The sequence below is a fragment of the Colletotrichum jinshuiense genome, chromosome 7 (genome assembly GCF_051148585.1).
Source record: "Colletotrichum jinshuiense chromosome 7, complete sequence".
Classification (NCBI taxonomy): Eukaryota; Fungi; Ascomycota; class Sordariomycetes; order Glomerellales; family Glomerellaceae; genus Colletotrichum; species Colletotrichum jinshuiense.
Window position 1 is genome coordinate 604,246 of NC_139314.1, and position 23,638 is coordinate 627,883.

At 48.6% G+C, this 23,638-nt stretch overlaps 4 protein-coding genes across 4 annotated transcripts; 1 reads left to right on the forward strand and 3 right to left on the reverse strand.

The window, feature by feature from the left end:
- Window positions 1–1,037: 1,037 nt before the first annotated feature.
- Window positions 1,038–1,712, reverse strand: EsH8_VII_000149 (uncharacterized protein; the record flags this gene model as incomplete). The annotated part of the gene is made up of 1 exon (XM_083270282.1): window positions 1,038–1,712. The coding sequence occupies one exon, from the start codon at window positions 1,710–1,712 to the stop codon at window positions 1,038–1,040; it is 675 nt and encodes a 224-aa protein (XP_083127839.1).
- Window positions 1,713–3,412: 1,700 nt separating this feature from the next.
- Window positions 3,413–6,421, reverse strand: EsH8_VII_000150 (uncharacterized protein; the record flags this gene model as incomplete). The annotated part of the gene is made up of 5 exons (XM_083270283.1): window positions 3,413–3,432; window positions 4,469–4,700; window positions 5,034–5,103; window positions 5,149–5,299; window positions 5,353–6,421. The coding sequence occupies 5 exons, from the start codon at window positions 6,419–6,421 to the stop codon at window positions 3,413–3,415; spliced, it is 1,542 nt and encodes a 513-aa protein (XP_083127840.1).
- Window positions 6,422–7,806: 1,385 nt separating this feature from the next.
- EsH8_VII_000151 (uncharacterized protein) lies at window positions 7,807–8,682 on the reverse strand (the record flags this gene model as incomplete). The annotated part of the gene is made up of 2 exons (XM_083270284.1): window positions 7,807–7,923; window positions 8,305–8,682. 2 exons carry the CDS (start codon window positions 8,680–8,682, stop codon window positions 7,807–7,809), a joined length of 495 nt encoding a protein of 164 aa, XP_083127841.1.
- A 10,477-nt stretch (window positions 8,683–19,159) lies between these two features.
- On the forward strand, window positions 19,160–23,456 carry EsH8_VII_000152 (uncharacterized protein; the record flags this gene model as incomplete). Its single annotated transcript, XM_083270285.1, has 5 exons — window positions 19,160–19,163; window positions 19,420–22,124; window positions 22,222–22,790; window positions 22,902–23,159; window positions 23,222–23,456. 5 exons carry the CDS (start codon window positions 19,160–19,162, stop codon window positions 23,454–23,456), a joined length of 3,771 nt encoding a protein of 1,256 aa, XP_083127842.1.
- Window positions 23,457–23,638: the final 182 nt, after the last annotated feature.

The window sequence follows — 23,638 nt, forward strand, 5'->3', positions numbered from 1 at the left end:
AGTTGGAATTTCTGACCGAACAACTCTGTCTTGGCTTCGTGTTTACCGAAAACGTTTCCGGCGTCTGCGGCTTCCGAAGGCATTCGACCCGGGTGCGAGCACAAGCGGCAACTCCGCGAGCTAGGCAACATTCGTGGCTTTCAGCTCCCACGAAATCCAATATGTCGTAATGCTACCCAATAAGCTTCTGTGGACATGTGTATAGTAATTGTCCTGAGACTTCCCAGAGGAGATATTCCAAGTGTCAAGTTTGAAATGCAAAGCTGAAGAGCTGAAACTGGCAGCATGAGTGAATGCATTCAATTGTCCTCATTTCATCAGCAGAACACTCGGCGTGTCACTTGTGAAATTCGGTTCTATCGCGAAATCAGTAGCACTAGAATACTGTGCAAGTGGCGAGCTGAACTTGGCGGATTCATCCATCTCCGATGAGTCTACTGATCTTACCTGTGTAGCTGCATACAAATGTCCTAAAAACTTTAAATACACACCTTTTTTACCGAATCAAAATCCACATAATGAACTTCTGCTTTCCCTTCGTTGCTAGAGAGGTATCTGGCCCCAATTCGAAGTGGCGAGCTGAATTGTCCGAACTGAATGCAGCTCAACCGTATGCGGATTGAGCTTTCGGGGTTGGGACGGGAGCTTTTCAGTTGGGGTGTAACTGTAATAATGGGAATTATTCTAGTTGGGTCCGACCTCCCTTAATTTTGCTTTTCTTGTACTCCTTCTTTCGGCGTTTTAAGATATTTATGAGTGACTGAGACCTTGATAGGCTTTCTTCGTGTGTAGTTTTTCCTGCCTATATTTACGAACTCTATACGGGTGTAGGGTCACTTATGAAGTTTACAGAGATTGGCAATTATGGAGATTCATTATCAGCAACACTGTGACTCCAGATGTCAATATTGGTTTGTGGAGATAGAGGGTAGTTTTGTTAGCTTGAAACTATTCTATCTTGAAAGCTGTATGCAACCACTTGTGAGATATATAAATTATAGCTTTTAAGTCTATCGAATTATCTCCAAGCCCACGCCTCATTGGTAGTATACGCCAAGAGCCCACTCAGAATGATCACCCTTCCGCTGGAACCCCTCCCATTGAAACATCATTTCGCTCTTCGCATTTGTGATATCATCTTCTTGAACAAATATTCCCTCTTTGAGGAATAAGTCCATCTGGTCGGCAGTCCACTTCTTGCAGCCACGTCCCCTTTCGTCAAAGTCGTACTTTTCCCTTCCGTGGGCGGTTATGACGTCAACAAAATCTCTAATCGTGAGGGATTCTCGGGTATTGAGTCGGCAAATGCACTGAGCTCGGCTGAAGGTCTGATTTTCGAGGAGGCTGATCACGATGTTTGCCTTGGAGCCACTACCTCCGCCACCAGCTGGCGTTCCGCTTGGTGTCGAGTCAAGTTGTACCAAGCGCCGTTCATCAGAGTCGGGGGAATTTGCTGCGATGGTGAGGTAGAATGTCCAGTGGTTGCCGCCATTATCAAGAGGTTCGTGAGCGACGGCGCTTGCCTCAAGTACCGCAGAGCCGAAGATCTGGTCCGTATCTCTCTTCGGGATGCACTGAACTGGCTCGAACAGTGGTGGTTGAAAAGTCCAGAAATGACGAATGGTTGAAGATTCAACGGCGTCTGACGAGACTTCGGTGGCATCGCAAGTGGAGCCTGGGTTGATAGGGCTCGATTGGCTCGAGGTAATCATCGTGTAATTCACAAACACATCGAATACTGATCGATGATGAATTGATGAGGTATAGCGAGATAAAGTTGAGAAGTTACGTTTGGATGATCAGGATACTGGCCAGACATGGATAGTGAATATAGTGTTGGGTAGCTGAAAAGTGCACGAATATCTAACCGCCCGGTTAACGAAAGCGAATGGGTTACCGCCGGGTCATCGAACCGTTTTTTCAAACAACCAACACGCTGGATTGCCGCGCGCCACCACGTCCAACAGATGGTCTAACTATCTCAGTCCCCATCGACGGTCGAGCAATGGCCAATAATAATTGTTCCACTCTTTTGCTGGAACCATCTCGTAAAGTGAATGTGTCGACATTTCCATGGCATAACCGCCTTTACACAATAAGTGCCCTGCTCGCCATCACTTTCCACCCCAGTCTCTAGACATCCTCTCCTTATGTCTACCAACTCATCGGTGAAACTACCCAGACATATAATGTCATCAGACACCAACGTCTACGTATCGTCGGAAGATAGCGACAAGTCATTTGAGATCCAAAAAAACTCTTATCCGTTGGACGGAACGGAGCGGACGACCAGCGAGACTCGGAGATTCGCGTTTGAGGGTGTGGTCCTTACCCACCAGGACGTTGCTCTATAAATCTCATCGTGAGAGACGAGGATCAAGAGTTATGTCTAATCGATTTTGGAATGGGTGGTATTTATCCGGTCGGTTTCGAGCAAGCAACTTTGGCGAGGCAGGGTCCTGGTAAGTGGGACGAAGAGTTCCTGGAGATGGTTTTGCCGCTATCAAGGAGAAGAAGAGCTGAAACAACTTAGTGCCATTACGTATGGGCTTACTACGGGCGCCTTTTTGTAGCTCACTCTGATTAAAATGATGACCTAACTATAGAACTTGTGTCGATATTATTCATTCATGTCCTGGATGCTGTCATTCTTCTGGACTAATTATGTTACTACTTTTCTCCCACTCCGTAAGAGTATTGATTGAGTAAGCCGTATCTGGGTGCATCGAGTTCAAACCTCGTTGCATGCGCTGCACGCAGTCCCGCATTAACTGTATTGCGTCCTCCAGCCGGCCTTGATCCTTCCAAGTGTGGGCCAGACTGGCCATACTATTTAATGTTTCGGGATGATGCTCTCCTAGAAACTTTTTCCTCGCGTCTAAAACTCGCAACTCTAACTCTTCTGATTCGTTCAAACAGCCTTGGACCCTATATGTTGCTGCTAGATTGCCCATACTGTGTAACGTATCGGGGTGGTCCTCTCCAAGACGTCTTTTCCTTGCCTCCATCACCTGTACCTGAAGCTCTCCTGCTTCTTTCAAACGGCCAAGGTTTCTGTATGTTGATGCTAGATTACTTGTAGCGTGTAACGTGAGGGGATGCTCTTCTCCGAGAAGCCTTTTCCTCGCCTCCATAACTTTCAGCCCTAACCCTTCGGCATCTTTCCAACGGCCTTGTAAAACATACGTTGCTGCCAGGTTGCCTATGTTGTTTAAATTTTCGAGATGATCCTCTCCAAGAAGCCGTTTACTTGCCTCCAATACTTGCACCTGTAGCTCTTCTGCTTCTGTCCACCGGCCTTGGATCCCATATGTCGCTGCCAGACTAGCTATACTGATCAATGTGTCGGGGTGCTCCTCTCCATGTAGTATCTTCCGTATCCTCATGGCCTGCAGTTGCAGTTCCTCTGCTTCTATCCAACGGCCTTGATTCCTATAAGTTCGTGCCAGATTGCTCATACTGTCAACCGTATCGGGATGACCCTCTCCAAGAAGCCTTTTCCTTGACTCAACCACTTGCACCTCCAACTCCTCCGCCTTTTTCCAGCGGCCTTGATACCTATACGCTTTTGCCAGGTTGCTTATGCTGCTAATTGTATCGGTATGCTCCTGACCAAGAACCCTTTTCCTCGTCTCCATCACTTGCAATCCCAACTCTTCTGCTTCCTCCAGGCGGCCTTGGTGAGTATATGTTAATGCCAGATTGCTTATGGTGAATAACGTGTCAGGATGCTCGTCTCCGAGAAACCTCTTCTTCGCCTCCATCATCTGCAACCCTAGCTCTTCCGCCTCTTTCCAACGGCCTTGGTTGCCATAAGTTGCTTCTAGATTTCCCATACTGTGTAGCGTGTCGGGATGCTCTTCTCCAAGGAGTCGCTTTCTTGTCTCTATAACTTGTATAAGCAGCCACTCTCCCTCTGACCACCGGCCGCAATACAGGTTATACCCTGCTATATTGTACTGAAGAGAAGCCCTAATAAGTTGGTCTCTCCTAGATTCCTTTGTTCTGTTCTCCAACACAGCATGTGCATGTGGTAAGTACTTATTGCACACTGCCCAATTCTCGTATGTTCCAAACGGATAGACAGCTGAAACCACCTCAAGAGCACGCTGGGCAAATTCCTGCATCTGTATTTTGTTTGTTAACCACTTGCGTGTTACCATTTGTACTAAACGATGCATGTCCAGGCTCTGGTCGCTCCCCTCGGAGATAAAAGAAAATGCTTTCAGCGTCCCTAGAGCTTCAACGAGTGCTTTTCTTTTATTCTTCTCCGGGTTGCTTGTCCGCATTTGTTGGTAGTGTGAAAGAAAATCGCGCGGTATTCCCTGACGATCGAAACAACTCATGAGTGATAGAATCTCGCTCGCAAAGGGATGCTGCTCGTGTATCTGCTCAAATGATATGATCCAGGTAGCCGTGACAGCATGCGACGTATGTGAATCTCTCCCCTCCGCCTCAAACGGCTCACTGAGAAGATCCACAAGATCCTGGTCACTCTCATCGAGGAGTTGAATATAGTCGATAACTGACATAGAATTCTCCAGAATATATGCAGCCGCCTGGGCGAGGGCCAGCGGAAGGAACTCTAGCCGGGACGAGAGCAGCGACAAATCTTCGGGAGAGATATCGTCGTCATCAAGTTTGGCGCGAATTAGTTCCTGGGCCTCGCTTTCGTCTACCTTCCCGACCTCGATTGGACGCTTTCCGCGGGTAAGTCTGGAGCCTGTTTCTTTGTTCCTCGTCGTGACAAGAACATATCCATGCGGGCATTCGGGTATGTATTGCCCCAAACCTTGTTCCGTGGTGTGACCAAGCGCATCACCAAGCCTCCCATCTTTCCGTGAGGTGAAAAATAGCTCCGTGTCATCTGCATTGTCGATCACCAGTAGCCATCGACCTTGATCTTTTCTTTCTAGCCACGTTTTAACCAAGGCTAGGATGTCACAATTAGCATCATCGCACCCGGGGATGCCGCATTCTTGGGCAATCAAGGAATAGGCCTCCCGAAACCGTTCTACGTTGCTTGAATGGACCCAGAAGATTGATATATCTGGGCACTCGGATTGCAGCCAGTACACGTAGGCCAATGCAATCTGTGTTTTTCTTTACAAAGTTAGATGTGAAGGGTGTATAATGTGGCAAACATACCCGATGCCGCCAAGGCCCTGAAGTGCCACCCTCGTCCGCGGCTTTGCAGGTGCCTCATGTTGACCCGAGCCGTGCCCAAAAAACTGCCGAATAGTTTCAAGCACTCTGGATCGACCGACAAAGTCCGGGTTTTCATTGTATGGGACCAAGACTGAACTTCGTTAGCCATTAGTCAAGCCAGGATGATTAGGTCGGACCACCTACACCATGGTTGAATGTCCGAACGCTTGTCATTTAAGCCGTAATACCCAAGAATCGCCTTGGCTGCGGAGGCGGATGTCGCAGCTGCAAATGCCTGCCACTTCTTGTTCTTGTGACTGTCGGCATAATCACAGACTCCCTTGACGACGAGGCACGGAATCTCATCCCAAACTCCGGCACCCTCCATCTCAAAGGCCATAATATCATGCTCCTTGGCCAATGTGTCGCGGTGTTTACCTGATTTCATCACAGTATCGCCTGACCCCACGCGCCCGACAAATATTCTGGGTTCTGAGGCCCCCGTGGCGTCTCCTTCCTGCTGTGGCTTTGTTTGCATCTCGAGCCGCTTCCGTGGGACTAGATGTTTGACGTCACAGAGGAGTTCTTCGCATGATGAGTTCTGCGCCGTTTCGCAAGCCTCCGACTCGCTGCAGCAGCAGTCCAGATTGCCTCGGTGCCTGTGAAGATATTCTGGTTCGAAAAGTATATCGTCCTCAGCTGCAGGATGGTTGTACTGAATCCGATATCCCTCATCGATAGCCTTCTTCTGGATTTGGGCCAAAATCTGGGCGGTCTGGCGCTGCAAGTCAGTCAAACCAAGGTGCGTCTCAAATGCAGCTATCAGAGTGCGGATATCTGCGTTCGGTCGACCGAGTCTCTCGTCGATGGTATCTTTCCGGGAGAATTTGCCAGGGTATTGCCGGCCTAGATCGTATTGCACAATGCTCTTGCTGATGACGACGTCTCCGAGCACAAGCTCTTGATCGGTACCAGGACTAGGCACTCCGCCGCAAATGCCGGTCAAGATAGCCAACCTGAGCCCCTTATATACTGATCGGAGACTGGCAGTTGCGCTTGCAGCGCCGACCTTTCCCATGTTTGGCAGAATCATAAGGACGGCATTATGGCCTCCAATCTGACCGGTCCTGCAGGTCCCATTTGCAAAATTACCTTTGTCTTCGTCCCAGAAGAGATCAAAAGCCAACGCGGCGACATCGAACTCGAGGGGAAGCGCACATATCACTGCGACCCGAAAGTCTTCGCGGCGGCGAGGTCGGGGAAAGGGGGGCATTGTTGGTCGTGAATTATATCGAATATGCCTCGTTGAGGTCCATGCATTTGCTATTGAGTTATGGTTGTGCGAGAAGTAGTAATTTCAAGATCTCATAGGGATAGAAGGTCAAAGTCTCGAAAGGAGACGAAACCACCAGATGCACGCAAAGCTTGGCCTGCTGCATGATAGATCCGGCGCTTCGTTATCGGCGCCCATTGGCTAGAATTGATTACCCCGCCATCTTGGCCTGTATTTCAAGGCGAACATGCCGCCGTATCATTTCGAATGTGGTTTAAAAGCCCGCTCCCTTTCAGCAAAGCAACAGTTACTAACATGGTTACTCTAAACAAATTGAGCAGGCATGTCTAAGCACCCTTAGCACCAGTTGCCGCCCTAATAGGGCACTGCTTAACGGGAGATTGCGGCGGGCGAGACCGGTCATAATAAGAGTCAAAAATACTTTTACAACTTTAGGTCATGTCTTTTTTCTATATTCTTTTCTTTCTTTCTTAGAGATGTCAGTCACAACCTCAATGATTGAGGCTACCTCATCCAGTAACAGAGCTTGGTGGTTGAACCGATCGCCAGCTAGTCAGACTTCAGGCCCAACTGCTTCCAAAGGTACTGCGAGCGTCAACAAAACCCCTGGACTTAGTTTCCGGCACGATAACGGGCATAGTGCCATTAGTGTGTTGTGAGAACCGTGTATAGCGTATTGGATTGTTGCGTTTGAATGTTGGATTCCGTTGCATCATCTTGCTAGTAAAAGGAGGCTCACTGGCAAATACTAAGCTTCAGATCATTTCTACACTACGTTAACGTAGAGAGAGAGTCTCCAGCCCTACCTCCCAACGTTGAATAAACCAACAGAAAGTCCCGCTCGAGAGCTCACTGTAACATATAGCCCCATGGAAATATATCCAATCATTTCATAACTTTATGATTCGACATCCATATTTCGATCTTGTCAAAGTTCCGGCATTGATGAAAGGTGCTAAAATCGGCACGCTCTCCCAATAGCGTCTCGGGATCCTTCCACACAAGAACAAGTGTCACATTGGCTGTGCTTTCATCTTGCCAGCCTGCCCCACGTCTATCCCACTAGACAGACGGCACTTCTCTGAGGCGAAAGCGAGACTCTCGTGCGCGTTGTCGGGATCACCCCGGCCTTAAATCTGGTTGGATCCGAGTGTCACCTGTTAACCAACTGAAACCATCCTATCTAGGCCGGTCTCCTGCTTTCTGTCCGAGCCTTCTTCAATCTTGTCCTCCTCACCATCATTATTCCGTCAACGAGCTATCTTCTAATTCTCAAATAGTCAAAATCGCCCCAGTATACGAACCTGTCATTGGCTCGAGCAAGTGCTGCTCTGCTCACCGTGGGCGCGTTCACCATCGGCCTGTCAGACACGGCTATTGCCATAATCGTGGTCCTCGGCCTCTTTGCCCTTGGCCCCGGGTACAACTTTCTTATTCGCAGCTTGCTTGCATCTGACGTGGAGAGGAACAGCGTCGGTATACTATACACGGTGATGAGCTTTGAAGCATAGGCTTCAGATAGCGATATGGATACATGTAGCCAGTGGCTTTTTATTTACTATGTAGACGAAATGCGCGGGAGTGTTGAACCCCGCTCCCTTCTTGCAAAGACGACGAGAATAACTGAACGCAAAGCTTTCCTTCCAGCACGCTTAGCAGACCTACTGCTACGAAGTCAGTTGGCTGTGATGTCAAACCGAAGATGGTTATTAGCACCCGCAACCACAAGACGCGCAAGCTCCCTTTCCACAGTCAGATTCTCCGCGGTCCCTGCAATCAGTGTTTTCCCTGCAACCTCTCCAATCCCCGTAGCCGTGCTCCCAGGCCAGCCAGCACCAGTTGTTCTGTGCCCCACATCGTACCCAACACCACTTTCCAACCGAGCATCCGTATGCGGGTTCATCATCGTGCAGGCACGCTCGTGGGAGCAGAAGGGGGCTGGCAGATTCATCCCTGGCTACCGGCGACGTCCCGGCAATTTCTGCCAGCTCCTTATCGTGGATGAAGGCGGAATCGGGGCCGGCGGTGATGCCCTTTAGAGACTCGGGGTGCTCTGCGCATTTGCGGATGACGGTTGTGTTAACATTATCCGGGACATTGGTTGGTTTAAAGACGCCGAGGGCACCGCACTCTTCCTCAACTGTCATACGGGCCGCAACTTGGGTGCCCGCGACCTGGGATCCAGCGTTGACGGCAGCTAGTTGCACGGCGAGGATGACAAGCAGGGTGTTGATCTTCATTTTTGGCGCTGTAGGTAATATTAGTCAGTTTGTAGGGATGTCAATAATGAAAGCCAACATACTTGGAAATGCTGGGCGTGAACAGAAACTAATAAATAGTGATGTTTAAGACAAATAAGAGTAAGTCGGGAAGCTGTTGCTCGTAGTCCTTGGATCTTCTGGTCTAGTATACGGTCAACGGCGGGATACCCTTCAAGTATTTATAGGTCATTTATGTTGAATTGACAGGCAATTTCTTGGTATACCGGCTCGTTCGAGAAAGAAACAAGTACTGTCGATCAGACGATACTCAGCAAAGCAGCCGGTTAGATCAAAGAGGAAGGTGGTAACGTGCTCACGTCCTATGCAGGTTAATTAACTCTGAAGTGAGACTCTGTTTGAGTGAACTTCTGTGTAACGGCTTATTTAGGTCAGCTCTTGGCTAAATGCAAATCATGTCCACAGAAACTTTGGTCTTGTCTCCAGCGTACACACTGTGGGGAGTCGGTTCCGGGTTTGTGCAACCAAAGGATATTCTGTTACTGCTTACGTCAAGCCAAGGATGCAGGAAGGATGAAATAGACGGCTCTGAAACGAGACTTCTACTCTTGGGATTGTAGTGCCCGTGATAGGAAGCCATTGTCAGTCTTGAGAAATATCAACCTAGCACTAGCCCGTAACGTGCATGAAGACTTGCGTTTACTCTGAATGACTTGGAGTAGTACACTGAGTGACAGAAAAAACACCGTTGATAGCTATTTACTAAGTAGAATAGATGAGAGATAGTATTTTAATGAAGCGTTGAATATCAAAGAACCTCAGCTAGTACAAGGAGGTCTACGATAGCTCGCCTGAAAGACGAAAAATCTGGTTTACTCGGCAAAACCAGCGTGCTTGGCCAGTATGTATTGAGTGCCTCGTATATGCTCGTGTGCGTATTGCCCGAAATAGGCAATAATAATTGACATCTTCGTTCGAGACATTGTTAAGCGCTAATTGCCTGGCTTGCCTGATTGCCCTAGATAACGTGATATGGGCTGAGATGGGGGTCGACAATGTGGCCCGTACCTAGGGGCATTGGTGGCCATGTCGGTGGCCCTTTCCAGATAACTCACCAAACAAGTAGGCGCATCGAGAAGCCAAGACGGGTTCAAACCGGAGTGTCTGCAAGGGGCAATTCTCACACGCCTATCAAGCAGTCTTACCCAAACGCCTAGCATTGAGTCGTTAGGCTGATAAAATGCGTTGGTGTTAAGCAAGCAGTTGTTTCAATGGTGCAGTGGGGGAAAGATACGTGCAGTTTGTGGCTGTTCCTCGGTATGAATCCCCGAGTTGAACAGGCTCCGATATGAACGCTGGAAGATATTCAGATTACTATGTCAGTTTCAAGTATACGGGATACGAGCAATGATGACTAATCGAGTCCTTAACCTTGGCTCACAACACCGGTTGCGAAGCACAACTGAACCGGGACAGGATCTCCGAAGTGTCGTTTTGGCAAGGAATTGAAAGGACTTTCATCTCGCTCACGGCGAAATCCACATCTGGATCACTCCTGGACCTTCCCTCCATCAAGATTGTCGATCAAAGCAAGAAGGAAATCGACATAAGTTTCTAATATGTGGCGCTAACTTCCCGTAGACCCCTCTTGGTGCTGCTTTATGGCATTCACCATGTGTAATGTGCTCCCCGAATGCGGGGACCTCTGACAACAAGTGCATTTGACCTGTTCAAGCCAAGCATCTGAGTGTCATCTTTGGGCCATTTCGGGCGTCTTGAAGGAGCTTATGCCAGCCTTTTCTCTAAGCGACGATGTTACCCACACTTCAGACATGGTTAGACTAAGGGCCAATGCATGGCATTTGTATCCGATACTTCGTCGACTCGTTACGAGGTACCATCTATGGATAAAGTGAGCTGGGTGTGTCTTACAATTTATGCTTACATTCTATAATAAGCCGGACCGTATGTGCTCATCAATTAGTGTGAGTGGTCAAACATGTGGAGACACATTGGTTGAGATCCTTCCGGAATATACGACCTTCCTAAAACCTCCTATGGTAAGCTGAACGGCGGCAGTGGCGTGATCCTTTTTCCTCTTCCATTTAGGCGCAGATTAAGCTTTTTCAGAAAGAGATCTCACTTCTGTTTCGTGGATTTTATCAATTGGGGCGCGCCCAATTGATGTTGGTCAGTTATAAATATGGAGAAGGCACGAATGCAACTGTTGGACTGCTGAAAACCTCATGGGCTTACTGTGCCGGCGCCGGGACATTACATGAACTCGTGCAGCTGTATTTGTTTGCTATATAGTAGGTCATATGTTGTAAGGATACCCAGGGACGTGAACTGGGTTATCATCTGGAATTGACATATCCAGTCCAAAGGTATACCGAACCATACTTCGTCGATCGTCGGCCAATCCGGTTTTCTTTTTTTTTTTCCCTGGATTCTGCGTGAGTTTGATCATATCACAGGTTTATGAGTTTGAATCTGCTATGAGTACTTCGTTCAGTGCCATAGGTTGGCACGTAACTAGTTAAGACCATGGTGCATTCCTAGTCAAAGCTGCAGGAAATATCACGCTATTTAAAGTTCCAGACATCCCATGAGTATCGACAATGGGCAAATAGTCGGAATATAACTGTTCATTGTTTTCTTCGTGAGGAGCAGCGGTTTCGTTTTCACTCATTGTTGGGCCCGGTCAAGATGTGAGGCAACGATAATGAAACTCGAAACACCTTAGGCACAAAAAGTTTTCAACAAGAGTAAAATGATTGATCTTCGAAGTGTGTATAAAGATGAGTTTTGCCTGAATGAATAGCGAGGACTTCAGTTGAGTAGATATATTTGCATTCCTCTGTTCAAGCTAGCCATACCAACAGAGTAACGTCGCCCACCCACTTTTGGCCACCCCCACACTTGGCCACCCCCATTTACACCAAAAACAGCGTTTTCACGAATTCTATATTAAATTAAATACTATAGCTATAAATACACTTACTATTAATACCTATAAGTAAAATATAGATTATTAATTCTTACTTAAATAAATAAGTTATTTATTTACTTAAACTAAAGGTATAAAGCTTTTAAAAAACTACCTACTAAAATAGATATATAATATATATAGAAATAAAATAGATATATAAAAAACAAAAAAACAAAAACTCTTTTAAAAATATATATACTTTAATTACTAAATAGTTTAGTTACTTAAAAAATCTTTTACTTAGTAATATTAATTTTTAAATTTCCTTATATAAATATTTCTTAGTAAATTCTTAAAACTAGTATATTATAGTAATAAATTAATAAATATAATCTATTTATACTAATATATACTACTATTAATAGTAATATAACTAATTATTTTTTATTTAAGATTTTTTATATAGTATTTATTTTTAAAACTAAGATTTTTAAGTGTTAAGAATTACTAGTACTTTACTACTAAATCTTAACAGTTTTTAGTTTTAAGCTTAAATCTTTTATATACTATAATTAGCTTAAAATAATAGATTATAAAAAATATTATAGCTTATATATAATATTAGTTTATCTAGTTTAGATTTTAAATATATTCTATATATACTATTTAATTTGATATAGAATTAGTAAAAACGCTGTTTTTGGTGTAAATAGGGTGGCCAACAGTGGGGGTGGCCAAAAGGGGGTGGGCGACGTTAACAATAGTGACCCATCGCTGGCCGGCTCTCTCGTTTGAAAACTCCTTGCTTGTATGTTCGCCCAGGCCGTTGAAGTCTATCACCTTAGCCACATTTTAAGATCATATAGTATTAATGATATATTTAAAATGAAGTAGAATAGATCGCATCAACTCAGCACACAACCAAGAAAACCTGAAACAAAACGGAAGTTGACTTCGGTCATCGAGACGAGCAAAGTTTGACGGCATTGAACGATTGCATCAATTGGTAATTTCCTTGCCCTTGTAGTACTAGACTTTTCATAGAAAAGAAATGGCAGCCCTGCCCGAATTCTAAGTTGTTGCAGACCTAACCATTCGAGAACTGTTGTAGAAGTTGGCCTTTTTATGATCCGAGATAGTCTTGGTTTGGCCCGACGTCTCCATTCCGCCGTTCGCCTGGGCGGCTTTGGCTGCTCGTTTCGCAAACTCGTCCTGCGGGAATTTGTGATCAGAGACTTCCTATAACGGGTTCCTATTACCTAGGCGTCGTAGATTTGATAAATCCTTACCTTAACCCCGCGGGCTTTCCTGATCCGAGCTGCTGCCGCCTCGTCCATCTTCTTTTTGCCCATGGTTGAGGCTTTTCAATGTAGACTAAAATGAGTTGTCTACCTTTTGATGATTTTTTTACCAGTCGCCAAAAGATGCGCAGAGTTGCGTTAAATGAAACAGTAATTTGAGTTTTATGATTCGATTCGATGCTTGGGATAATTCCAAGTTCGATGAAGACAAGCAGGCGTTTCACTGTTTTTTGCGATTTACAAAGTCGATCTCCTTTATACATGTGTGTTGAACTAGTATTGAAAGGTCTGATCTTGATCCCAAAGTTCCTAAAGTTCAAACCTGGATGTAGATGTTTAGGTTTTGGAGGTCCCTTTGCGTGGTACGACCTTTGGGCTCAGCAGAGGTACAACGAACTTGTGCCATCAATGGCTTCTAGCCGTCATATGTCCTGACCTGGCCTTGTCCAACGATGTACTATGCAGCCAAGAAAAAGTCTTGGAACCTCTGGGTACTTGAATCCTTTCAATAGCGGGCATAAAGTCTCTCGTTTACGATGTCAAGAATAGGGGTTGAGGATGGACCTGCCATAAACGGTCACCTGAAAGCATCGGATCTAGAACTTGCATGGATATGCATAATGTCCCTACGACCGGTCTTTTTTACGGCCGTATGTAGAAATGGTTATGATGTATGCAGCCTTGGATTCGGATCCGTTGGAGTGGCGTAGATGAGTAGGCCCTTCTGCATTGCCGAGCCACGGCTGATTAGTAGTCGGTTTCGTGTATTGGGTGATTGGGTGATTCGGCTTCCCATTGGAAAACGATTGCCGTTATCGCATCTTCTTATTCGCACTGATAAGGACATGATGGTCCAACAGTGAGAGGGGTTACAAGAGAGCAACACCATGTTGTTCCGAAACCGCCTAAGGTGGGGTCCGAAGAACACAGACATACCAAAAGGGTCACCAAGCATTCAAGTTTCAAGTAAAGAGCAAGAAGATGGCGGCGGTCGAGATGTACGCTTATGGCTCCAAGTACCTCACGTATAATTGCACCACCCTTGTTACCTCGCCTTGATGATTCCTGCCAGGTCGCCTCCCGCCTTTGCACCATCGTCAGGTGTAGGATATTCTTCAACTAGTGGCAGCGGAGTTTCAACCAACTATTTCGAGTATGAGATCTTGAATCTGCTGTGAATGATGTCTTTTATCTTGACAGCTAAAGTCGCAGCTAAGTCTTTAGGCAAATGCAGCTTGGATGTGGTACAAGCTATGCCATGGCAAGGTGGCTGCGTTAGATTATGACAAGTGGAAATATCCCCGCCTCCCAAGCATAAAACCCGACAAATAGCCTGACAGGGTTTTCTGAACCTCGGGATGCCTCGCTGGATGTTGAGCCGTCAACCAACAAGACTGTTGGTACGAGTGACATGCTTCGCCTTGGCTATTAAGCCAATGGAGGAAGATCAAGTGGTCGGAATGAGCAGCATGCAAGATCGTTGCACGCAGCAGGAACCATGCATGCATTACGATGCACATATTGGCCGGTCTTAAAAACGAAATAAGAGCGGGAATCGGAGGAAGTCCGCGGCGAATAGTGAGTATTGCGATACCTTACGCATTTTGTTCCATATCTGGTCAGTTCAGCCCCCAAAATATCAGTCATGCAACTCTGCTGCAGCTCGCTGGATGTGGTGTTGGTTGGGCTTCGGCCGACAGCCAGGCGATTTGGCAAGGCAACCACTACGAAGCCCATTCATTGTCTTGACTGGACTTGGGGCTAGGCAAATGCATCTCATTGCGGAGGGAGTGGTCTTGGCAGCGCCGCATGGCGTGACATTGGAGCGGGTGTAGCCACCCGCGACACACACCGTCCTGACGATTGGTGGCCGGCCCGACAGTTGATTTTATGTCGTTGGTCGGACTTGATTGAGCCTCTGCGATTAGCCAATTCTTTCTCGTCACATTGCGGTTGTCATCGATTGCGCCCTCGACATTGGCGATGCTCTATTACTTCGTATTACGCCCCAAGGTTGGTGCTTAGCAAATCGAAGGGCTAGGCTATGATCTCGAACTTGGAAAGATTAGTCTGCAGTGGGCACAGTTTACTTGTGCCTTGCTGTCAGCATCAATGGGTGCGGAACCCGTGCGGTTATTTGGCAGTGTTGAATCCATTCGAATAACCTCAACTCGCTCGACCCCTACCTGACATGAGAATGATGAGAAAGGTGATTACGAGGATACCTCAGAGGATATTTGGCGAATTAAGCCAAAGAAGCTGAGCATCATGTCATATTTTCATTCGCCCCAGAAGGTATGTAGCTGATGTCTCCTCAATTCCAAGAATTTCCGCGGGTTGATGCCAGCAGTAGGAACGTGGGGGTAGCATGAGGCCCAGAAGGGACGGTCATCGAAGTTGAGCTTTGTACAACCCAGGCGACGTTTGCAAAGTAGTCACCAGCTGGAAAGTTAGTGCAATCCAGCTGAGGCAACATTTGAGACGTGGCTGAACCACTGCAATCTTGACAATACAATACCAGCTCGAAAAGGCCAACCCCCCAACGCCCCCTTTCAAGACTACCTAAGAATTCGCTGACCTGAAATGCAGATACGCAGCCAACCCCCATAAATTCAACATGATTGAATTGGAATTGACCCGGCATATTACATGCATAAATGAATTTTAGTGACTCAGCCCGAAGCCTAACTCCTACCCGAGGCAGAAATACGTCGTTGTTAGAGGTTGGGTTCGTTCATCTGATCCCCGGCATCCTGTGACATGCCGTGGATCGGGCAGGGAAGCTGACCGCTGATACGCTTCAACACGCCAGTGGGCTTGATGGGATAAGACAGTGTGCCACGTCTTATGCAGCGGCAAAATTCTCGCTTTCCAAATAGTATGGAGAGAGCTTAGATAGAGCGTAATTCTTGTTCTGTGGAAGTAGTGGCCCCCAATCGTCGTAAGGCGACTTTTCTGAATTTGAGAATCATGCGCTTGCCATTCTAAGACTGATTTTATTGACGATACTGCGGCGTTTCTGTAATAAAATGGTACCAGGAGCTTGGCGGAATAAGCCACATTGTCGGACACGTTGTTGACCAGCGGAATTTATCCACCACCGCGACGAGGTTGTGCTTCCAAGAGACGAGGATGCTTGAGTGCCTCATCGGATAGTACATACATGAGCAGAGACCAATGATAGCTGGCTTTGACTGGCCAAGGCGATTGGAAAGCGAGCCCTACAAAACACTTGACCGTTGTCATGGGCTACACTTGGTTTTGAGATCAATTGCCAACTGCCATGGAGGTCATATGTTTACCTCAGTTTGAAATGGCACGGCCAGGCCTACCTGCATTTCGACACTGTTGAGTCTCCTCTTTTGGCTCATACTGGTGCGTTTGGCTAGCATATATGTCTTGTTGCAACAGGTATGATATGGTAACATGACCAAGTTTATACAGTGATCTATCTGTATTATCGAAAATGGCTTAGAATACCGCGTAAGAAGTCCAGGGGTCCAAAACTATGGCCGTCACGGGGCTTGGGTATTTATAAGGCAGTGATAGCATCCTCTTTGTCGGCTATGACTGGCATCTTTCGTCAAACTTCAAGTCCCCCTCGTTGTGCATCCAATTCATAATTACTCCCTCAGCCTTGCCCGTCGCCGGGTTTTGTAGTTATGCGCTCTTGGTATCATCTTCACACTTTAATAAAGCCGCATTGCTAGTCCTTCCATTGAGGTTCGGCATGTAATGGGCTTGCAAGAAAGAGGGGGTGATGGCCAGTTGCGTTGATGCAAGTATCGTTGAATGACTGGGGAAGTGACAACCGCTCGTTTCCTCCAAGACGGCCCACCACGAATTCAATCATTTCTCCCTGCAAAGCTGTGAAAAATGTATCATCGGGCCAAGCCAACCCGTTTTGTTGCTAGGGGAGGAGAGAAAGGAGAAGGAAAAAGGGACTGCCCTTGAACTATCTCCCGAGCACAATTTCCTGACGCGTACGCATACTGAAAACCCCGCCGCAATTCCGCAATCATACCAGACGGGAGCCTCGTCACCTTCGCCCAACTAGGCCATCGCAATTATCTCGGTGTGCCTCCATATCTTTACGCTTCGGCCGTAGGATTGCCGTTCTCTAATCTACCCGCACTCCCTGTAGACATGCCGCCCAATCGTGACGAGGGGGGAAATGGGCGCTTGTTGTTATGGCCGCTCATGATCCTGCAGTGGTGTTGGGGCAGTACATCAGGAACCCGGGTGTAGGTCTTTAGGGTGCTGATGGGTTGTGGTTCTTGGTCATCCCTCATGAAAAAATATTTCTCGGTAGTTTCTTGGCTTCATCCTTTGCACCACTTTCAGCACCTGCCTTTTCAAGTAAATGCTCTTGCGGATTCCTATTTCATGCCTGCTTTCGCCATCTGACCTCAGCTGACAGGCAGGGGAAAATAAGGATTGCATCCTTCGGGAGGTGGGTAGGTAGTATCCCTGTTGATTTGCCCTGTCGTCTGTTCTTTCGCTTCATAGGGTTTCCCAACCAAGTGTGGCCAGGGGCCTGCCATACTGCTTCTCGCTTTCGTACTGTATGTTAAGAAATTGGCTACGTACTATTGGGTGTGGTCCATTACAGTTTTTGGACGATATTACCAGGGCATCTCAGTAACAGGTGAGTTCACATGCGCTCATCTGCACGCGTAGGTAAAATATATTGTCAATACCCACATATCCAACCTTAATATCAACACACACAAATGGCCACGTGCCTGTTTTTCTGTGCTGGACAATACCTATCTCCAATGATAATACGACAGCCAACATCCTTCAACCTTTTCCCTCTGTGCTTCTGGAAGAAACCTTTGAATGCCATTCATCCCGGCTGGACTAATAACATTAATCGTGACTTAGATTCCAGGCCGGCAGAGTAGAATGAAGACTTACGAAGTCGCCAGCTTATGTTTAACTCCTCGGCTGTTGATGGCTTAGACCTATACCCCTAACCAAAACACCAAAGTTACTTCCTAGTCAGCTCAATGAATATCTGCCCTGTCATGATAAAGCTTTTCGTCTCGTTCGGATCAGGTAGCACAAGGCTGCGAAATTAGCGTTGCACACTACGGGCTTGGAATGCACAGGCATTGCCGCCGGTGAACGTTGTCAAAGTGGCAGTTCCATCACGGATGGCACAGCAAGTGTTCCTTCAAGTGCCAAGTTACTGCCTGGGCTAGTCCTTCACCCAACTATTGAATAATATCCGGCAGTCACAGTCCCAGGCAGCCGCACAGGCAAGAGCTAGGACCAAGTTCGGTCGGAGGGTGCAATCTTATCATCCTGTTTTTTAGGCAGCACGTTTAGCGGAGTCGCTATTGGCTGGTGCGGTGTGTTGCCTTTCGGAGAATTGGCTCTATTAGAGAAATGCCGTGTTAATTTCCCCAAGCGAGCTTCCTTGTCATTTTTCAGTGGGAATCGGCTCCAAACAGCGCTCCAAACAGCGGAGCGAATTTTATACACAGGATTGAGGCGTCCGCTGTACCAATGTTTTCGGCCGTAGTGGCGGAGGCGGAAACAACCCTCCCGGGATGGTGATCCCGCCCCCAATGCCGGTGCAATTCTAAGCTTAATGCCAAGTCGTCAAATGATACAAGGTACAAGCCCTCGGATCTGGCCGATATTCAGCCCTCGAAATCCAGACTTTCCACGGACGGGATGCCACGGTACATGGCACACGGCACACACGCCAAGTCGGAAACGCGCTTCTGCTTCTTAGCATACAGGAGTCTCGCCACGTTCTGCCAAGCTCAACGGGATTTAGCGCCCCAATATGCCTGCTGCCAAAGCCAAGTCAGGCATCTTGTGTAAAGCATGTTTATGTTCCTTGCATGCTTGTGGGCTTCACGATCCCCACGGTGTAGTGCAGTTTAAATAGTCGATGATAGTGTCTTGCAACTAGCCCGTCACCGATTCTCATCGCCAGTGCCCATTCTCTCTTTATACTGGCTGCTGTTGCAGCTTGCATCCGGCATCATGAAACTCTTCCACTCGTTCAGCTCTCTCCTGAGTATCTCGTGTCAGGTGTTTCTGCTCTCAGACACCATTACGTTCGTTAACGCATACCCTCATGAACCATTGCCCGCTCAGCCCTTGGCCAATGACTCGTCCTTCTGGAATCATCGCTATGGTGATGTCGAACTTGCGGCCGGTCATGTCGCAAAACGTGACCAAGTCGACCTGAGGATTATGCCCCTCGGAGCCTCAATCGTTTTTGGATTGAGGTCCTCGGACGCAAATGGGTTAGTCCTCCTTCCTTGTTCAAGCTTCATCATTCCAGTCTAACCTTTTCTCCTTGGAGTTTTCGCAAAACCATTCGTGATCAACTGCGCTATGATGGCCACCAGGTTGACATGGTCGGCACCAAGCATGGCGGAACAATGAAAGACAATGTGAGAACCCTCTGAGCCCTTTTCTGTCTCTATCCCCACCCCCCCCCCCCCCCCCCCTCCTAGCTATAGGTATTGACAGCGCTCTAGGACTGTGAGGCAACTTCAGGTTTTGTCATTACCGAGATCCACGACGCCTCGAAGCTCTCATACAAGTACAAGCCCAACTTGGTTCTTATCAATGCCGGCACCAACGACATAGTGAAGGGCATTGACAACGGCAACCAAGGAGCGAGGCTAAGATCCATGATCGAAGGCCTATGGACGAACATCTCTCCAGAGACCGTTGTCATATTATCCACAATCCTCGTCACCGAAGACAATCAAGCCGAGAGCCGCCGGGGTGCCGTCAACGAGCAATACCGAAACCTCGTCAGCACGCTCTATAGCGAGGGCCGGCCCATCTACTTGGCTGAGATGGACGGCTGGATAACAAAGTCTGACTTGGACGATGGCACGCACCCTCACGATGACGGGTATAAGAAAATGGCAGGCTCCTTTTGGCAAGCCATCATTAAGGCGCGGAATGAGGGCAGGATCAAGCAGCCCCTGGCCACGGATGCGCTAGGCGACAACACGGGCTGCCGTAAGTCTCCCGGCGACGGCGTCAACGCCGGGGCCAAGACGCAGGTGGGCAGCGGCTACGACGACGGCATATACTACCACAACAGCGAGGCCATGGGCACGATCCTGACCATCGAGAGCGACTGGGACCGCAACCAGTGGTTCTTCGCCCGCCTCTTCAGGCAAGACCGCGATGATCTGCTTGGGTGGGTCACAAACTCCGCTGGCGACGTTGTCTACGCAGTCCGAAGAAATGACGGCAACGGCAAATTTACCAAAATCGCCGACATGAGCGTCCGTGATAACTGCAACCCGGCTGGCGTGGTTTTCATCGACTTGAACGCCGACGGTCTTGACGATTTCGCCTGCATTGCTCCCAACGGCGCCGTATTTGCCAGCATCAACCAGGGCGACGGTAACGGGGATAACCCTCCCACCTTTTCCTACAAAGGACTCTGGAGAGCGGCCGATAGCAAGTATCCGCAAGCCAACGTCCGCTTAGCCGATATCGATGGCGATGGACGAGCCGATTTCTGCGGCCTCGCCAGCAATGGTGACGTCTATGTCTGGCGCAACAGCTGGATCAACGATATGCCCGCTTACTGGCAGTATCTGGGCCAAAGATTTACCGGGAAGAACATGGGCAATCTGACTGGCACGCGTTTCCAAGACATTAATGGCGACGGCCGTGACGACTGGGTGTGGGTTGGTGAGGAGGGAGAGGCTTACACATACACCAACTCACGTAGCTGTGCTGTAGGCCATGAAGGTAACGGGCTCAATGTTGCCTGGCGCCAGGGATTCTACACGGGTAAGTCGTCGGGCCCGACGCACTTGGGTGGTGTTGGCACCGATGTCCGCAACAGGATCCATTTCGCCCGCATCTACGGCGAGCCCCAGGACTTCGGACTGCTTGGTAAACTAGACTACGTCTACATGTACCATAAAAAGGGCTCTGACGGCAAACACACTTTCGAACTCCGCGTTTGGAAGAACAAGGGCTACGGAGGGACGAAGCTCAAAGCCGACGGCGTCCGATACTGCGATATGACGGGCAACGGACGTGATGACTACGTGTGGATTCTTTCCAAGGGCGAGATGGACTTGTTCGAGAACGGCGGCAAGGACTTCATCAACGAAGGCGAGAGCTACTGGAAGCAGCCCTTCACGAAAGCTTTCTTCAAGCCGGATCGGGATCTCGACCGTCGCGACCTCCACCTCGCCGACTTTGACGGCGACGGCAAGTGCGATATCATTTGGGTCGACCCCAACAACCAGAATCGTGTATCTGTTTGGCGCAACGGGTATACGGAGGGCGGCGGCTTCAACTGGCAGTACACGTCGAACCCCGCTCCGAATCTGTACTGCCCCGAGAAGCGCGGCCTTGGCCTCCACGACATCCCGGTCCGGTTCGCCGATATCAGCGGCAGTGGGCGTGCAGACTATTTGTGCATAGAGAAGGACGGGCGCGTCTGGGGTTGGACGCAGGACGGCTCGGGAAGCTGGGAGTACATTGACCAGTTCTTTTCTGCCAAGGAGCACGACCGTGCCAACCTTCGGTTTGCCGACGTTGACGGCGACGGCCGAGATGATGCCATCTGGGTCGAGAAGTTCTCCGGTGACTCCTTTGTTTACTACAACCTCGACCGTAGGGACATCGGTGGGTCGCGGTACTGGTGGGAAACCTTAGCGGAGGGTGGACCAATTCTCTCATACGGTGGCAGTGTCGCCGGCTCCTGTCAATATTTCCCCGATTTCGACGGCAATGGCAAGGCAGACCTTCACAGCATCCTGGGCACCTTCACCAACGAGGCTGTGACAGCGTACAACCTGTGCACTAGCAACAACTCGGGCGACGACGGTCCAACTACGCAGAAGCCTGACATGCCGACGCCTGGCAACGGCGGTGGCACTGCTGAGCCCATCGAAGAAGGATGGAAGAACATCCAATGCACTCATCCCGGCGTCACCGACGCAGCGAAACCGGCCGACTGGCGCTGGGCACAGATCGAAACTCCCAGCGCCTGGAGCTCCGTCGTCCAAGGGTGGAAATACAATCAGTCAAATAACATCAACAAGGACTTCGCCTTCCCGCGCTCTGTCAGCAACTTTTTCAATGGCCCGGAAATGATGGATTGTCACAAGCTCATCGCGGACAACGGGTGCCACGGCGGCGACAGTCTGCAATGCGACGACACCAACCACCCGGCCGGTTACTTTATCCTCAACTCGTTCAGGGGGATCGAGGCTGTAAGTATTACCGATCAATCGGTCCCTCTTTTTACCCTTCCTTAGTTCTCGCCGGTATACTGCTGAAAGACGGTCCACTGATACTAATCTTTTAAAGGTCCTCTGGAACTACTTCACCACCCTTGATCAATCTTTCAACTCCATTGAGGCCGATATCGGAACCTTTGCCTCCAACTTCGCGCCCCTAAAGAAAGACACCGTAAGCTTCAACGTCATTCTCGACATCGTTTTCCTAGGCTACGCCGCCGCTGCAGCGCCTATGTGGAACAAGTTCCTTAAAAACTGGGATTTCATGCCGGGACGCGCGGGCGACTACGATACCCTCAAGGATTTCACGAATGACATGGTCAACGGAGGTCTTACGCTGGCCAAAGATCTCGCAACGTCCGATTCGAAATCGCTGGGCACGCAGAATGAAGTCTCCACGAGACTCAGTCTCATAATCGGTGTCTGGAAGCAGTCGTTCGTCGACTTTGCCACCAAGATTTTTGACGGTTCGGAAGATAGCGTTACCAGGCTAGGAAAGGTCATTGCCAACGGCAAAATGATCTCGTCTACTACGACCGTCCCCACCGTGACCGAATTAAAGAACTCTTTGAACCGGGCCATCTACGCTCTTCTCATCCCAATTACTTGGAGCGTTTCGGATCAAGACCTGAACCCATTGTGAGTACTGTCCGAACCCTGCACTAACACGCATCTATCCCGGTGCTTCGCTTTCCCTTGCACAATTTTTCGCTGTATGAAATATCGAGGGCTGACTTGAGATTCGTTAAGCGTTGTGGACTCCGGCCTGAGTTGCGACGACGCCGATGGCGATTACGACATCAAAAAGCGAATCACAAACGGCGCCATCAAGTCCGAAAAGGTATGCTGGCAGGACCGGGCTTTCTATCTCGTCGCAGCAAAAGACCCGTATGAAAACTGCAAATCCACCACAACTCAATACTACTGCGAGCCCTTTGATGGCCTCCCCGGAACGTCGAAAATGGGGGCCAGCTACGGCGGCGTCACACGGGAGGATATTGTCGTCGGGTAAGTGAAGCCCGCCGTGACCTCTACTTCGCGAAATCAAACGTAGCTGACGATGCATACAGATCGATCAACAGCTTCAAGTACAACGGTAACAAGAACAGAGACGCGCAGACCCTGCCGGGTGTGATCGCAAACGACCAGCTCGAATACATGCAGGAAGATAACATCCGGGGGGCCGGCGTCTTCAACTTGCCAATCTGTGACGTTAACACGGCTGTGATGAACTACCTCAAGTACAGAACAAGCAAAAAGCCCCTCTACTTCCCGTGCGAAACGGAGCATGATCTTGGATTGTAGGGTACTATAGGCTATGATCACACTTGTCAACTCGCGTACATCATGCCCCCTTTCCCTCTCCTTCATATTGGGTTCGGGAGCGCATAGGGCTGTGGTCCTGCAATCTCTTGTCCGATTGTCAAATCTTACATCGAGCAATTCTTTTGGTTCATTTTCTTATGTCAATATTATTATATATGTAG